Source organism: Curcuma longa, chromosome 4, assembly GCF_044706935.1.
Source record: "Curcuma longa cultivar G26 ecotype Majalengka, Jawa Barat chromosome 4, ITB_CL_G26_1.1, whole genome shotgun sequence".
NCBI lineage: Eukaryota > Viridiplantae > Streptophyta > Magnoliopsida > Zingiberales > Zingiberaceae > Curcuma > Curcuma longa.
The window spans coordinates 6,882,390-6,899,956 of NC_133864.1; the positions used below are offsets into that span (position 1 = coordinate 6,882,390).

General features: G+C 38.2%; 2 protein-coding genes across 2 annotated transcripts; both read right to left on the reverse strand.

The window, feature by feature from the left end:
* Positions 1 to 2,154: 2,154 nt before the first annotated feature.
* On the reverse strand, positions 2,155 to 5,233 carry LOC141826152 (tyrosine N-monooxygenase-like). Its single transcript, XM_074713400.1, has 3 exons — positions 4,268 to 5,233; positions 3,256 to 3,381; positions 2,155 to 2,658 (listed from the first exon to the last, which is right to left on the reverse strand). Exons 1-3 carry the CDS (start codon positions 5,231 to 5,233, stop codon positions 2,155 to 2,157), a joined length of 1,596 nt encoding a protein of 531 aa, XP_074569501.1.
* Positions 5,234 to 10,611: 5,378 nt separating this feature from the next.
* On the reverse strand, positions 10,612 to 13,292 carry LOC141828488 (phenylalanine N-monooxygenase-like). Its single transcript, XM_074715931.1, has 2 exons — positions 12,261 to 13,292; positions 10,612 to 11,422 (listed from the first exon to the last, which is right to left on the reverse strand). The coding sequence occupies exons 1-2, from the start codon at positions 13,239 to 13,241 to the stop codon at positions 10,793 to 10,795; spliced, it is 1,611 nt and encodes a 536-aa protein (XP_074572032.1). The 5' UTR covers positions 13,242 to 13,292; the 3' UTR covers positions 10,612 to 10,792.
* Between the last annotated feature and the right edge of the window lie 4,275 nt (positions 13,293 to 17,567).

A 17,567-nucleotide genomic window follows, 5' to 3' on the forward strand; every position in this document is an offset into this window, starting at 1 on the left:
AGAAAAGTTAAATCAAAAATCATAAAAATAAGCAATATATTTTATAAATAGTATTTATATATGGGTTACTTTTAAATTTCTATCAATCCATTTATATTACCGAATTACATCATGCCACTTTAAATCTTATTTCTGGTAATTATATTTTCAATCGAGTCCTGATCAATTTAAAACTTTTATTTAGATAGCTATAATTAAAGCATAATTATAAAAATTAAATTGGACTTATCTCATATAATCAAAGAATATTAAATATTATTTTAATATCACATATCCATTCTTTTCTACAATAATGAAACAATCATCCTAATTTTTTAAACTGATTTTGGCATAGAATAATTACTAAAAAAATTAGAGGGTTTAGAGCTTATAGACATTATTATATATATTATACTTCAACTATAACCTCTTTACTTTTATTTTATATATATATATATATATATATATATATATATATATATATATATATATATATAAATAAATGCTGCACAACTCAACTTATACGCACTGCTGACCTGGCTGTAATTTTACCTATGTCTCCGTGGCAAAAAAAAAAAAAAAAAATCGCTATACCTCCAAAATACTCTGATCCCACGCTCGCCTCTCTAGTCTGTTGCTCGCCGAGGCTAGGCTTTCCGCCTCCGAAGTCGCCCGTCGCCACGATGGAGGGGGACGAGGAAGAGGAGCCGGAGCAGGGGGCGGAGCCGCTTAGAACAACTGGAGAAGTTTGAACGCTCGTGATAGAAGCGCAATGATAAGTCGAGCAGGGGGCGGAGCCGCTTAGAACATGGCAACAGCAGCGTACGTAAGAGCAAAGTAAAAATCTCTGCTAGCTTTCTCAAGGAGCAAAAGCCCAGAAGACAAAAACTTCATCATCCCTTCCAAATCCATCATTGTAGCATGCCACAAGAGCTAATTATATGTAGCGCTCAGGTCGCCGGACCATCTGGGTTTCCATATCATTCCAGAAAACGGACGACACCGGCCTCCATCACGCCCATGAACTCCCAAACTATCCACAAGAAGACCAAATCGTAGCAGTGGCCATGACTACGGATGGCGGCGGTGCAGCTAATTCCTCTGTCGCGTCTTCTAGTGCTACTAATCTCCCGTGGCCGCTGCTTTTCTAAACGTGCTGGAGCCGCCTCTCACGTGCAAGAGCGCAGCTTCTTGTTTCCTAATTCGCTTCCGCCGCTTCCTCCGCCGCCGGCGTTCTACCACGACCCGTATATGGGACCGCCGGCGCCGCCGGACCCCCTAGTGCGGCTCATGGCCTCGGGGGCGGGAATCAATTACAACTGGAGAAGAAAAACTGACATGGAGCTTGAGGCCGACCACGCAGCAAAAGATATGAGGCGGCAAGTTCCCACCGCAGATCATGCCTCTGCCTCCGCCGCTGCCGTCTAGGTTTTCCAGCTGCTCGATGTGGCCTTGCGGCAAGTACACCACCCGGTTCCCCTTCTTTGGCAACCATATTCGTGGCTCGGCACACGCGTGCCACAACTCCAGGCACATCGGCGTCTCTTCCACCTCGGGCACCGCAAGCAACGGAGGAGCATAGTGGGTCGTTTGCTCCGGCTCCTCTTCCTCGTCCCCCTCCATCGTGGCGACGGGCGACTTCGGAGGCGGAAAGCCTAACCTCGGCGAGCGACAGACGAGAGAGGCGAGCGTGGAATCAGAATATTTTGGAGGTATAGCTTTTTTTTTTTTTTTTTTGCCACGCAGGCATAGGTAAAATTCCAGCCAGATCAGCAGTGCGTTTCCGATATACATATTACACCTTGCGGGGTAATTAATGGATATATACCTGCAAGTCTCGCATTAATTGTGTATATATATATGTTAAAAAATTTGGCAGAAACTTAACCATATTTAAAATCAAATTTTTGTAAGAAGTCGATCAATATCAATGGTGATTTCCAAAAAGATGGATTTATTTTTTTGTAGATGCATTAATCAAATAATTTGATAAGATAGTTCTTGATCCAAATTGCAAAATATGCGATGATCAAGAAATTTAAAGGGAACTTACAGTACTAGATCACATTTGAGTTCATGGATCATATATAGTTTTATTTTGTCCTTCAATTTATTTTCTTTTTTTTGTTTTCTTCTCCTTTTTCGTCGTCGTCGTCTTCTTCTTCTTAAATTTGCTCATAGATTCTCTAACAAATCTGGCAATCGAATCTTTGCATAAGCCATTAGAGGTTTGGCTTTGAAGAGGCTCATCCTTTCCTCCGAGAGGTCGATGCTAGTCTCGCCGGCGGGTAAGCTCCACTCGAATGCTTGAAGCACCCTTCCGATCAACATGTAGGTCATCATCGTGCCAAGTAGAGCTCCCATGCATTGTCGACGTCCGGTGCTAAACGATATCATTCGGAGACTTGGCTCTGCTAGCTCCACCACTTGGTGTCCATCCATCAAGTGTCTGCTCGGATGGAACCGGGTCGGATCATCCCAGACCTTGGGGTTTTGCCCGAGTGCAGCTCGACCCAACAACACCATGCTCCCCTTGGGGATGAAGTAGTTGGAAACGACCGCGTCGTCGATAGCTACGTGAGGGGGGTTGAAGGCTGCCACCGGGTGGAGACGGAGGGTCTCACGAGCGCATGCCTTCACGTAGGGGAGTCGAGCAAAGTCGGATTCGACTACTAACCGCTCCTTGCCGACCAAGGTTGTCAAACTCGCGATTCCAGTGTCGACTCGGTTAGGGGTGCACAAACTCGTATCGTAAATTCGTATCGTAAACTCGTATGAGTTTACAGATAATCCAAAAAAGAGTTATAAAATGTCAAATAATATATATTTGATCATAACTTCATAAGAACAATCACTATTTCACATATCTAATAAAAAAACATAAACATAGTTATCAACAACATGTTTTCACATATAAAAAAAGACTAAACATGAAAATTTAACATGAAAAGATATGAAATTTTCAAAATTTATGTTTCAACATCAAGTTACAAAATGACAAATTTAAAATTTCATACAAAAATAGTCCAATAGATACACCAAATAAGCTTCCATTGTCCAAATTTGATAAAAGGAAACATTAAACAAAGATTTCCTTTGTTTATCGAGTTTACCGAGTTTGACCGAGTTGACTCGCGAGTTTACCGAGTTTACCGAGTTGACTCGCGAGTTTACGAGTTTACAAGGGGGGCCCGATTTTAAGCTGATTCAACACGGAATTAAAATAATAGTTCGTAAACTCGTAAACTCGCCGAGTTGACTCGCGATTTTGACAACCTTGTTGCCGACCACCCGATCCAACTCCTCAACGGCTTTTCGCATGATGTTAGGTTGTCCCAGCAAGTGTGCCAACAACCACTCTGCTGTGTTGGATGCATTGTCTACAGCGGCATACATGAAATCCTGCACAAAATAAATAAATAAATAAATAATAAAAATTTCATAACTAATTTTATAAAATGATAATTACATTTACTATATTATATTATATATAATTGAATCTTAAATAAAATATGAGAGTAGTAGAGATGAAACTATTAATATAAATATTCAAACATATAAGATGATTAAGTACCTTAATTAAAGTGTTAAATCATTCACAAACTATTTAGGTCTCAATTTTTAAAAAAAATTATTCGAGCTCATTCGATTAAGTTAACGAGCTGAATTCAGTATGATTTCAAATTTGAAAACATTATCAAACTAAGTTTAAATTTAATAGTATTTAATTCATGAGCTCATAAATATATTTCCTTTAGAAGTCCATGAATATTATATATATATATATATATAGCTCGTTTAGCTTAAGGAAAAATCAATCGAGTTGAGCTTGGATCTTTTACTGTTTCGATTACACTCATAAAGATGATAGACAAGACAAAACATAAAAACGATCAGAGATGCATGATATAAATACAAGATTATACGAAGCCATGACAAATACATGCGGCCATAGGAACAATAAAAAAACCTTGATTAGAAAGCTTACTTGGTATTGTATTAATATTGTAAAAACGATTGAACTAAATTATGATTCAATTCTAAAAATAACAAACTTTTTCCCAACTCATTTATTTATAAGATAAGCTAAAGAGTTTGTAGGAGTATAAAAAGTACCCTATTTCGGTGTCCTAAACAATATCTTATAATTCCCAAAAAAATGATTTCTTTTTTTCTTAATAATTTCTCATCAAAGCGCTATAAAATAATTCAAATTTAATTTCCTTTAAAACAATATATTATTCATGATAAAATAATAAGAATAAAAAATAATATATCGTTGACTTACTGCGCATTGAGCTTTAATTTCTTCACTGCTGAGAATCGGCTCGCCGGAGTCGTCGGCGAGGGAGATCATGACGTCGAGAAGGCCTTCCACCTCCTCCTTTTCTCCGCTCCTCCACTTCTCGATCCTTTCGTCGATGATCGGATCATGGTACTTGTAGATGGTGCTCGTCGCCTGCTCGGACATCCTCTCGTGGCCTTCCAAATCCAGGCACCTCAGCCACGGCACGAAATCCGACGGGCAAAAGGAGTAGACCATCGAAAGCATCGAGAACGCCGCCTCCACGTGCTCCACCTCCTCCTCGCCGGGGCCCTGGTGCGGGCCGCCGGCCCCGAAGTGCCTCGCCCCGAAGATCATCCGCCTGATCACGTTCCCGCTGTAGTACCTCGTCGCCAGCCGAATGTCGACGAGGCCTCCAGATCCGGCTCCGGCGGTGCACAGGTTGCGCAGATACCGAGTGAGGTGGTCGGCCTCCTCGGCCCGCGCTGACGCCAGCCAGCGCAACCTCGCGCTGCTCAGCACCTCGGACGCGATCACGCGCCGCATCTTCTTCCACTGCGGGCCCAGCGGGCTGAAGATCACCGACAGGAAGTTGCGGCTGGAGTGCTCGGTGGCCACCGTGAGAGGCCGCGATGCGAAGTTGGCGTCGTGCCTCTTCAGGAACTCGCACGCCAGCTCCGGCGAATTGACGACGACGACGTGGGCGCGCGCCAGGCGTATGCAAGTGATGTCCCTGCCTTTCGCCGCAGCGACGACCCACCGGAAGTGAGGCCGGTGCCGGAGCAACGGGATGAGGCTGCCCACGAGGGGCCACAGGGTCGGGCCTGGGGGCAGCTGTTTGCCCCGTCGCCTGAAAATCCATAAGAGGCAGGCGGTCAAGAGGAGGGAAACGGCAGCGCCGAGGAGTCCGGTGGCGGTGGCGGTGCCATGTGACTGAGGCCAGATGGAGGAGGTCAAGCTGGAAAACATTGTCGAGAAAGTTTGTAGTGTAAAGGCCAAGTATAGTGGTAAATCACAATTATATATATATATATATATAGTTTATATTTTATGCATTATTTTATTTTTAGGGAATCTAGTGAAGTTCGGTTCCTTCCTCGTAAGCCATTAATGTTGTCTTCTTTTGAAACACTTGTCCCTTTTTTTAAGGAAAATCAAATTCATTGAAACTCTTATTCCTTCTTCTTTTTTGGTAGTGCTCCGGCCATGTGTTGGTTGGTGAGCGAAATAAAATATTTATCCTTTGGACATATTTATTACATAAGTGACTCATGGGTCACAATAAAGAATAAGTTGTTGACATCTTCACAAGCAACAACCAAAAATTCCACAACCTAATCCAATTCTCTAATAGGATTTTGTTGTTTCTCTGAGAAGATGTCATAAGCTACAACGTAACCAGAAGATGTCATAATTAAATTTTACTTGCTAGTATGATCTTTTATCAGTCTAAAGATTCCTCTTAGATATATAATTCCACATGTGGATCATAGGCCAAAATGTCATCCAAGAGTAACACTTATTCTGCAAGTCGCTCATGGGTTGTTATAAATTGACTCTTCAGAAGTTATAATGTGAAGATCCTCAATTTTATTTATCACAGTAGTTTGATTCTAAAGTAGAATGAATAATTTCTCTTGGATAATTTCACATGTTGATCATTGGTTGGAATACCATTCCAGGGTTAAAATATATTCCACAAGGCACTCAGAGGTTAGAATAAATCAAATTGACTCCTACTAAGTTTATAAGCTGAAAATGTTGCAATTCAATTTCTCTTTAATCTTAATCTCTATTAGCTTAGTGATTTTTTTTAGATAATTCCACACACCCAAAATGCTATCTCAGGGTGAAAATATATCCATTAGCTATTTGTAGGATGGTGAAATATAAACAGACCCTTCTTAAGCTACAACCTATCAAATACAATCTAAAAGTATCATAACCAAATTGAACTAAATAATCTAAGTCTAAAAATTGACTCTTCAGAAGTTATAATGTGAAGATCCTCAATTTTATTTATCACAGTAGTTTGATTCTAAAGTAGAATGAATAATTTCTCTTGGATAATTTCACATGTTGATCATTGGTTGGAATACCATTCCAGGGTTAAAATATATTCCACAAGGCACTCAGAGGTTAGAATAAATCAAATTGACTCCTACTAAGTTTATAAGCTGAAAATGTTGCAATTCAATTTCTCTTTAATCTTAATCTCTATTAGCTTAGTGATTTTTTTTAGATAATTCCACACACCCAAAATGCTATCTCAGGGTGAAAATATATCCATTAGCTATTTGTAGGATGGTGAAATATAAACAGACCCTTCTTAAGCTACAACCTATCAAATACAATCTAAAAGTATCATAACCAAATTGAACTAAATAATCTAAGTCTAAAAATTCCTCTTGGATAATTTCAGAAGTCATTTATAAGCCAGAATGTTTGTAGTAATTTGGTATGATGTGTTACAAACCTCTAGGCTGAAATGATATACCATGCTTTCTTCTAGTTAGTTTTTAGTTGTTTATTTTAGCTTCATTTTCCAAATCTTTCGATTGGAAGTACTGTCCTAAAAATTTGGGGCAATTACTGATGAATTCTCATCTAGAGCTTGGAAACCACAAATTAATAAAAAAAAATTAACTTTAAAGGTGAACATGACATGATCAATATAATATTACTGAAACAATTTAAAAATAATTGGTATTAATTTAAAGTAAATCAAAGACTTGTATAGATCGATGTTTTAAAATTTTAAGACTTTTAATTAATTAACTCCCCTTTTAAATATGTTTTTTGCCTTTTTGATTAAACTATGACCTTTAACTTATTTAAATTTACCTATGGTTGCCTGTATTAGCCTGTTTGATCACCACAAACTGTTGGGAGCTGGTTATGTTTAAATATTGTCACATCCCTGTTTTCTCAGTATTTATTTTATTGAAAATGTATCTTGTTCCTATTGAAGAGAACAAACGACAATTCTCATCAGCTCACTAAATTACAAATATGTAGTACATAAATTATATTCTGGACCAAAAGCAATCATCAAAAAAGAACAAAGAAAAGCAAAAGCAAAATATTTTAGTATATAGGACTGGCCAAACGAGATCATGGTAAAGTAAAAGGCATGAAAATAAAAGGCATGAAAACATGAGTAGGTTAGCATCCTGATGCATGTAAAGTCTACCTTAATCTTGGCTAACGTAACTTGAGTAGGTTAGTTCTTTACCAGTTTCTTTATGTGAAAATGGAGTCTGTTGCATCGTCATCACTTATGTATTATATCTTGTGGATCTAAAACCAAGACATGGACTGGTTTTTGTTACTTCTCATTGTTTGTAATTTTTTCTTGAACTGGTTTCTTTAACTTGTAACTTATACCTTGAAAAAAAGGACTCCTTTCTTGTCAAATTTCCTTTCTTTCAAATTTGAAAGATAAATGAGTTAATGGTTTTGTGAGAGTTGCAAATGCCTTTCTCAATTGTTAACTCATGAAAAGTTATAACAAATATCTGACATTTTATTCTTGGTTTTACTTGTTTCTTTTCTTGTTCTTTTGATTGTCCTTTTCTTAAAATGTTTCTTAATTTCTCCTATGCTTTTGTTACCCTTTTGCTGAATTATGCTCCAATGCAGATAAGATTTGGATTGTAGGATAATAAAATTATCTTATTCTGTTAAATGATAAATGATCCAATAAATACAGATAAGATTTAGATTTTATTAGTATTTCGAATGTGTATATGTTATAATGTTATTTTACAGATACAGATATGTCAGACCAGACAGTAACACCGATGGCCAGACTGTATTGCGAATTATTGGAGGATGGTAAGTATTGGTTTTATTAGTACTTTTAAATTCATAAAATTTTTTATATCATATGTCTAATATTTATATATTTTATAATGCAGTTTTACTCCAGATGGTCACCGAGTTGCAGCCTATATATCTAGTAAATTTCATGAGCGAGTTTGTCTTTCAGGTATTACTGTGGAGGCATGTTGACGAAGGGCATGCAATTTAGTTATAGCCGTCTAGGCCCGCGACGAGAAAGTTTATTTATTTATTTTAAATTTTAAAATTAAAGTATAAAATTTAATGTCATTTTTATTATCAAAAGTTATATTTGTTTATACTAATTGAATACTTTTTTTTTGTAGAAAAAGTATACCTAGGAGTCAGGGCACGAGGAGAGAATTTAAAGAAATATGGAATAATGTCTATGCCAAATTATACAAGGATCTGCTATATAAATGCAGAAGAAAGGGCATAAAATCAATTTTCATCCCAGTTGATATTTGAGATGCATAGCAAGCCATCTGGGCTACAGAAAGATGGTAGTCAAATTCAGCAACAGTTCGAGCCAATAGAAACACCGAGCTGGCTGGCCCTAGCATCGGATCCACAAAGCATACAGTTGGATCTCGTTCCATCGTCGAGTATGCCTTGGACTTGGTGAGTTTACAATTAATATATTTATTTTAAAATTATTTAATAGCAATGATTTTATTTGGATTTAATTGTATTTTTTAATCTTTCAGGAGCATGAGCTACAACGACCTCCTATTTATTGGGAGATTTTTACTAAGACACGTAAGTCTAAGGATGACACATTTATCGATCCACGATCACAGGCATTAGATGTAAGATTTTAAATTTTAAATTTATTTAACTATTATAAATGATTATTTTTTAAATTTTATATTTTATATGAATTTATTTTTAAACAGGCTGAAATGACGGTCAGAGTTGCACAGACATCTCAGCCAGATAGAGAGGGAGGTGAGATGCAAACTCTCTTCACTGACCAGGTAAATGAGATATGTTATGATGTGGTCGATGGGAGGAAGAAGAGCTCCACCCTCTACAGTCTAGGGTCCCAGACAAGAGTCATGTGATGACCCCTAAAGTCAGGGGTCGTCCCAACGGATCATCTACTAGGGTAGAAGCCCAAGAGCAAGAAATTCAAGAATTAAAGAATCGACTGTCATCATTAGAGGCGGCATTTTAAGAGTCTCGTCAAGCCCAGTTGCGATATGAGAAGATTGCATAGTAGATGCGCGAATTCATGGCTGGCATGAGTCAAACACCACGGTCGCCGCATGTCTTTGACTCATAGGAGACTCAAGACCCTGACGATTGTGATCAATAGCTGCTTGCGAGGTATGTTAATATTTGTATATATATTTTTTAATTATGACTCGTAAACATGCATTTTCAAAATAGATACATATCATTGATTTATTACTAACCTATCTTATTATATTTTTTACAAAATTGGATACTTGGTGAGTTTAGATATTTTTCATAGGTTTGATTGTATTTAAACATTTCATACAATATCATTATATTCAGATATTTTTATTCAGATATTTGATATTTGTATTTGTATTATGATTTAATTAGTTCTGTTCAGATGTTGTGATTGAATTTATTTAAGAGATTGAGAACTACTTGTATTGTGATTCGATTATTTCAGATATTGAATATATTAAGTTGTTAAGTTATTTTGTGATTAGATTGTTGTGTTGTAAAAGTTGTTTAAGATTCGTGTTTAATATATTGTTTAAGATTGTTAGTAAATTATAGTGTTGTTTATTCCTATTAAACTATATATCGCTTGTAATAGTTTAAGATTGCTGATGAAAATGTAAACAGAGAATTAGGATAAACGAAAAAAATCTGACAAAAATTTTGAATATTAGCGACGAAAATTTAAATTCCAGCGATGGATATTTAACATTTCCGTTGCTAATTTAGTGACGGAATCCTAAAGTGTGTCGCTAATTAGTGATGGAAAAATAATTTTTGTCATTATATTTAATGACGAAAATTTATTTCCATCGCTAGAACTGAAACGGAATAGTGTTTCTGTTTGCTTTTTTTGCGACAGAATTTATGATTCCGTCGTTAATTTTGGCGATGAAATTTTAGCGACGGAATTTATTTTTCCATTGCTAAATTTAGTGACGGAATCATAAATTCCATTGCTAATTAACGACAGAATTCTAATTGACATCAGTGACAAAAAGATAGCGATGAAAAAAATTCTGTGTCGTTAATGTCTTTTAGCGATGAAAAATTTTATCACTAATGACAATTATTTTTGTAGTGAATGTGAGGATCACGGAGGAAGCAAACTCATCATGGCACAAGGATATCACTGCGCCGACAGATGAGGACGACGATGACGCAGAGATAAAAAAGGCAAGAGCATGGGACGACTGGAAAGACGAAAATCCTCATGGCGCCGGCAACAAGAAATTAACACCTTAGCTTGCGGGTAAGGGATACCAGGTCTTAATGGTGATTTCCAAAAGATTTGACTCGAAGTATTGTAGATGCAATTAAATGATGTGATAAGATAGTTCTCGATGCAAATCACAAAATACGAGATTATCAAGTTTAAAGGGAACTTACAGTAGTAGATCACATTTGAGTTCATGGATCATAGTTTTCTTTTGTCCTTCAGTTTATTTTCCTTTTCCAAGCTAATGAACTTCTTTTGTCTAAATTTGCTCATAGATTCTCTAACAAATCTGGCAATCGAATCTTTGCACAAGCCATTAGAGGTTTGGCTTTGTAGAGGCTCATCCTTTCCTCCGAGAGGTCGATGCTAGTCTCGCCGGCGGGTAAGCTCCACTCGAACGCTTGAAGCACCCTTCCGATCAACATGTAGGTCATCATCGTGCCAAGTAGAGGTCCCATACATTGTCGACGCCCGGCGGTAAACGATATCATTCGGAGACTTGGCTCTGCTAGCTCCACCACTTTGTGTCCATCCATCAAGTGTCTGCTCGGTTGGAACCGGGTAGGATCATCCCAGACCTTGGGATTTCGCCCGAGTGCAGCTCGACCCAACAACACCATGCTCCCCTTGGGGATGAAGTAGTTGGAAACGACCGCGTCGTCGAGGGCTACGTGAGGGAGGTTGAAGGGTGCAACTGGGTGGAGACGGAGGGCCTCACGAGTGCATGCCTTCACGTAAGGGAGTCGAGCAAAGTCGGATTCGACTACTAACCGCTTCTTGCCCACCACCCGATCCAACTCCTCAACGGCTTTTCGCATGACGTCAGGTTGTGTCAGCAAGTGTGCCAACAGCCACTCTGCTGTGTTTGAGGGATTGTCCACGGCGTCATAGATGAGCTCCTGCAACAGGTAATTTCTTTATTATACAAAAAGTTCATAATTAATTTTATAAAATGACAATTACATCTTGAATCTTAGCCATATGATCGAAATAAATATATAAATTAAAGATGTAAACATGATTTCAAATTTAAAAATATTATTGAACCAAACTTAAATTTAATAATATTTAATTCATGAACTCTTAAACATATTCATTTAATTAGAGATTCATGAATATATTCATTATATATATATATATATATAGAATAGAGTTTGAGCTATTTGTTAACTATTTAATTTTTACTAATCGAACTTGAATGTAATAATTAAAGTTCTAATTGAACTCGAGACTAGGGGGAAAATCGATCGAGTCAAGCTCGAACCTTTTACTGTTCGATTCGTTTTGATTACACCCACATGAAAGACAAGATAAAAAATAAAAACAATCAGAGATGCATGATATAAATACGTAATAATCAATAAATAGATTATATGAAGTCATGATAAATACATACGGCAGTAGGAACATTAAAAAAAAAACTTGATTAGAAAGCTTACTTGGTATTGTATTAATATTATAAAAAAACGATTGAACAAAATTATGATTCAATTCTAAAAATAATAAACTTTTTCCCAACTCATTTATTGAGATATAAGCGAAAGAGTTTGTAAGAGTATAAAAAGTACCCTATTTTGGTGTCATAAACAATATCTTATAATTCCCTAAAAATGATTTTTTTTTCTTAATAATTCCTCATCAAAGCGCTATACAATAATTCAAATTTAATTTCCTTTAAAATAATATATTATTTATGATAAATAATAATAATAATAATATATGGTGAACACTACTTACCCCGCACTGAGCTTTAATTTCTTCACTGCTGAGAATCGGCTCGCCGGAGTCGTCGGCGAGGGAGATCATGACGTCGAGAAGGTCTTCCACCTCCTTCTTTTCTCCGCTCCTCCACTTCTCGATCCTTTCGTCGATGATCGGATCATGATACTTGTAGATGGTGCTCGTCGCCTGCTCGGACATCCTCTCGTGGCCTTCCAAATCCAGGCACCTCAGCCACGGCACGAAGTCCGACGGGCAAAAGGTGTAGATCATCGACAGCATCGAGAACGCCGCCTCCACGTGCTCCACCTCCTCCTCGCCGGGGCCCTGGTGAGGGCCGCCAGCCCCAAAGTGCCTCGCCCCGAAGATCATCCGCCTGATCACGTTCCCGCTGTAGTACCTCGTCGCCAGTCGAATGTCGACGAGGCCTCCGGCTCCGGCTCCGGCTCCGGCGGCGCACAGGTTGCGCAGATACCGAGTGAGGTGGTCGGCCTCCTCGGCCCGCGCTGACGCCAGCCAGCGCAGCCTCGCGCTGCTCAGCACCTCGGACGCGATCACGCGCCGCATCTTCTTCCACTGCGGACCCAGCGGGCTGAAGGCCACCGTGAGGAAGTTGCGGCTGGAGTGCTCTGTGGCCACCGTGAGCGGCCGCGATGCGAAGTTGGCATCGTGCTTCTTGAGGAACTCGCACGCCAACTCCGGCGAATTGACGACGACGACGTAGGCGCGCGCCAGGCGTATGCAAGTGATGTCCCTGCCTTCCGCCGCAGCGATGACCCACCGGAAGTGAGGCCGGTGCCGGAGCAACGGGATGAGGCTGCCCACGAGGGGCCACGGGGTCGGGCCTGGGGGCAGCCGTTTGCCCCGTTGCCTGAGAATCCATAAGAGGTAGTCGGCCAAGAGGAGGGCAACGGCAACGGCAGCGGCAGCGCCGAGGAGTCCGGTGGTGGCAGTGCCACGTGGCTGAAGCCAGATGGAGGACGTCAAGCTGAAAAACATTGTCAACAACGTTTGTAGGGAAAATGATAGATATAAAAATTTTATATAGAGAAAATCAAAACACACTATGGATTATTTAGAATGACATAGCCACTATAATCTTATATAGATCTCGTAGATAATTTAGAATGATATTAATTATTATAAATAAATTCATCATTATCTACTTAACCCACATAATTCATTTGACTTCTATGCACGCATATTTTTAACATGCATGTGTATTAATTGCCTGCATCTGCAAGAAACTTTTTTTTATTGAAAGTGACTTTATGAAAATATCTGTTATTTTATCTGCTACTTTATTGAAAGTGACTTCTATGGATTATTGATCGCATATCTGTGACACGGCTAGTAAAATTTTATATAAATACGGTAGATAATTCTAGAATGATATTAATTATTATAAAATTAAATTAATAATTATCTAGAAATACACGCATACGTATTAATTCTTTACATGCACGTGCATTTTTATATAAATATGATAGATAATTCTAGAATTATATTAATTATTTTAAAATTAAATTAATCATTATCCATTTGAATCCACTTAATCCGATTGACACGCATATATATGTATTAATTCTTTACATGCATGTGTATTAATTTTTAAAATTAATTTTTAGTACTCTTTCTTAAGTTTGTGAGATTTAATACTCTCATTTTTTTTAAAAAAAATTGTCGTTGAAAGTGATTTTGTGATGATATATGTTACTTAATCTCCAATTTTATAGAAAAAGTTAATTCAATTGCCCTTTTGCTTACTAACTCTGTGATAAAGTGATGTCGTGACTATGAAAAATAAGATTCTTGATCATTGCAATAGTAGACAATTATTACATAAAAATATGGTTGATATAAATTATTCTTGTTTCATATCCTTGAGAATTCTCCTTAGCTAGACAATTTCACATGCTGCTCTGTATGCTGATATATACTCAATTTCAGCAGATGACATAGCCACAATATTTTGCTTCTTTGATAACCAAGAAATAGGCTTTGTTCCTGATGTGGCAGAACCCTGCTGCTCCTACGTGGCACTTGTAGACAAGGGGTAAGCTAATGTGTCGAGTCAAAAGTCAATAGTCAACACAGAATATCCCTCTCGTAGGCGCTTTCCTTTAGAGACTGCTTTCCTTTAGAGCTTCCTCGTGTCCAGGCCCTTTCAAGGTCTAACCCGAGGCGGCACTGGACCTCGGTGCTAACACGATAGGCTACTGACACGCGCACAACCCTTGCAGATAGAAGCTAACTAAAGTCCCAAGTCACATCCCGACCTAGCAATCCCAAGCTACATCCTGACCAAGTAGTCCCGAGCTACTGCTCGGCCAAGCAATCCCGAGCTGTATCTCGGCAAAGTAGTCCCGAGCTGCATCTCAACCAAGTAGTCCTGAGCTGCATCTCGGTCAAGTAGTCCGAACTACATCTTGGCCAAGTAGTCCCAAGTCATATCTCGACCAAGCATTCCTAAGTCACATCTCGGTCAAGCAGTCTTGAACTACATCTCAGCCAAGTAGTTCCAAGTCACATCTCGGCAAAGCAGTCCTGAGTCATATCTTGATCGCCTTAGTCCCGAGTCTCAGCTTGACTGTACCGCCTCGAATCCTATCTTGACCTCGAGCATCACTTCTGTCCTGAGTCCTGCTTTTGTATAGTGTACGAACTTTTGACATCCAAGCACCTGCTGGTAGGAAAATATAAATATTCCTAGGGACATGCGGCAACAGGAGAATAAGTAGGAGGTTACAAGACTTTCATCTCCTTCCATTGAGAGCGTTGGAGTGACCTGTTGGAACTCCCCGACATCAGTCTAACCCCTTTCACTTAGTCTACTCTCAGGTCCCTTCGCTAGCAGAAGTGAAGTCTCGCATGAATAGGACCATTCGTTGATTGGTGGCTTGACCATCCGTGGTGTTTAGCCGGAACATATGAAGAAAATATAGCCTGATGTACTCTTGCGATCATCTATTGAACCTGCCCAATAACTATCAGAAAAACCATGCAATTTACTATCTTCCTCAGCTTTAAATATTACTCCATAATTCTTAGTTCCTTGGACATATCTAAGAATACGTTTAGCTATAGCAAAATGAAGTTGGCTAGGTTCGCTCATAAATCTTGAGACAATGCTAATAACATACATAATGTCCGGTCCTATATTTGTGAGATAAATGAGTGATTCAATGAGTTTTTTTGTAGATGGTTTCATCGACCTTTTTTAGCTCCATCATTTTTTAAAAACTTGTCATTGACTATCATAGGAGTATAAGAGGCTTTGCAACAAGTTATGTTGAATTTCTTCATTAAATCACTAAACATTTTTCTTGAGAAATAAAGATTCTTTCATTATCTTGCTTTACTTGCATCACAAGAAAATATTTTATAAGTCCTAGATTTGTCGTCTCAAATTAGCTCATCATGACCTTCTTAAAATTTTAATCATCATTAGATTATTGCTCATATATATCAAATCATCAACAGGCATATTATAAAAAAATTTATTGTACCTTTTGTCTTCACATATAATTCATCATTATCTACTTGAATGATATTAATTATTATAAATAAATTCATCATTATCTACTTGAACCGACATAATTCATTTGACTTCTATGCACGCATATTTTTAACATGCATGTGTGCATTAATTTTTAGTATTTTTTTTATTTTTATGAGATTTAATACTTTAAATTTTTCAGAGAAATTTTTTCATTCAGAGTGACTTTGTGAAGATATCTGCTATTTAATCTTCAATTTTATAGAAAGTTAATTCAATTTCTCTTTTGCTTGCTAATTCTATGATAAAGTGATATCGTAATTTGATGTGTTTTGTGTGACGGTGAAAAATAAGATTATTGGTCATTGCAATAGTAGACATATTATTACAAAAAATTATGGTTGACGCAAATTGTTCTTGCTTTATATCCTTGAGAATTCTTCTTCACCAAACAATTTCACATGCCACTCCACATGCTGATATATACTCAGCTTCGGCAGAAGACATAGCCACAGTATTTTGTTTCTTTGATGATCAAGAAATAGGCTTTGTTCCTGATGTGGCAGAATCCTGCTGCTTCTACGTGGCACTTGTAGGCAAGGGGTAAGTTGATGTGTTGAATCAAAAGTCAACAGTCAACACAAAATATCTCTCTTGTAGGCGCACAGCTGCTCTGGCAAGGAGGGACTATTTTCCTTTAGAGCTTCCTCGTGTCTAGGCCCTTTCGAGGTATAACCCGGGGCGACACTAGACCTCGGCGCGTCGGTACTAACGCGACAGGCAATTGGCACACTCACAACCCTTGTGTATAGAAGTTAACTAAAGTCCCAAGTGATTTCAGCCCAAGGACTTGATCTCATTTAAATGAGCCGTCGTCTTGAGGATATGATCCATCACGGGTGTCCCCTCCGTCATGGTGGTCGTCATTAAGTTTCTCATAGCCTCCTGCCTGGCAGCCCGATTCTGGTGTCCGAAGAGTTCTTTGAGATTGAGCATCATGTCATAGGCAGCAGGCATGACCTGATGCTGATGTTGCAGCACATTGACATGGAAGCTAAAATGTAACACCGCGCCATCTCATCTGCCTTAACCCATTTTCTATGTCTCTCTATCTCCTCTTCACTAAAATCTTTATCTCAGGCACGCTAGGACAGACCTTGAAAAGTATGAACTTATACTCTTCAGCAGTTAAGACAATGTCTAAGTTCCGTTTCCAATCAATATAATTTGGACCAGTTAGTTTGTTTTCTTTAGAATAACAGCAAGTGGATTGAAAGACATTAATGAAATCCTGAGAATCACAAAATAACATATTTGATCAAAACTTAGAATTTAAAATAATATTGATTCCTCAAACAATATAATTTAAATTCACCAACACCTCAAAACATCGTGAATTTTATGCCACGATAGTGTGTGTTGCTCTAATTCAAATATTTATAAGAGGAGGTTTTACCCATTAATTTTATTATCTTGTCAACCTAACTTTATGACAAATAAAATTTATAGTCAATTATGTTGGTCACATAAATAATAGTAGTGGTTTGCTGCTAGGATTGAGGCGTTCACTTGGGGGGTGAATAGTAACTTTGATCTTTCTATTTACAAGATCTTAGCGGAAGTAAAATAATAATAATAAACACACAAAGATCAAACGTTAATGCAGTTTGAGTCTACTTGGTATCCACCTCAACGAGGTGACTAATCCAAGGATCCACACACGCAGCCAACGATTCCACTATGAAACAACTTCCTTACTCAAAGCATGCATCGAAGGCGGAGAAACCTTTACAACAGAGTTTGTTCCTCGTACAAGATTTTCTAGT

Excerpts from the sequence above, each read along its gene's own strand:
- LOC141826152 (XM_074713400.1), bottom strand. The coding sequence starts at position 5,233 with ATGTTTTCCAGCTTGACCTCCTCCATCTGGCCTCAGTCACATGGCACC. Across the intron at positions 3,382-4,267 it reads AAATTAAAGCTCAATGCGCA|GATTTCATGTATGCCGCTGT; the intron begins GTAAGTCAACGA and ends TATTTTGTGCAG. Across the intron at positions 2,659-3,255 it reads ATCGGGTGGTCGGCAACAAG|CGGTTAGTAGTCGAATCCGA; the intron begins GTTGTCAAAATC and ends GTCGGCAAGGAG.
- LOC141828488 (XM_074715931.1), bottom strand. The coding sequence starts at position 13,241 with ATGTTTTTCAGCTTGACGTCCTCCATCTGGCTTCAGCCACGTGGCACT. Across the intron at positions 11,423-12,260 it reads AAATTAAAGCTCAGTGCGGG|GAGCTCATCTATGACGCCGT; the intron begins GTAAGTAGTGTT and ends TACCTGTTGCAG.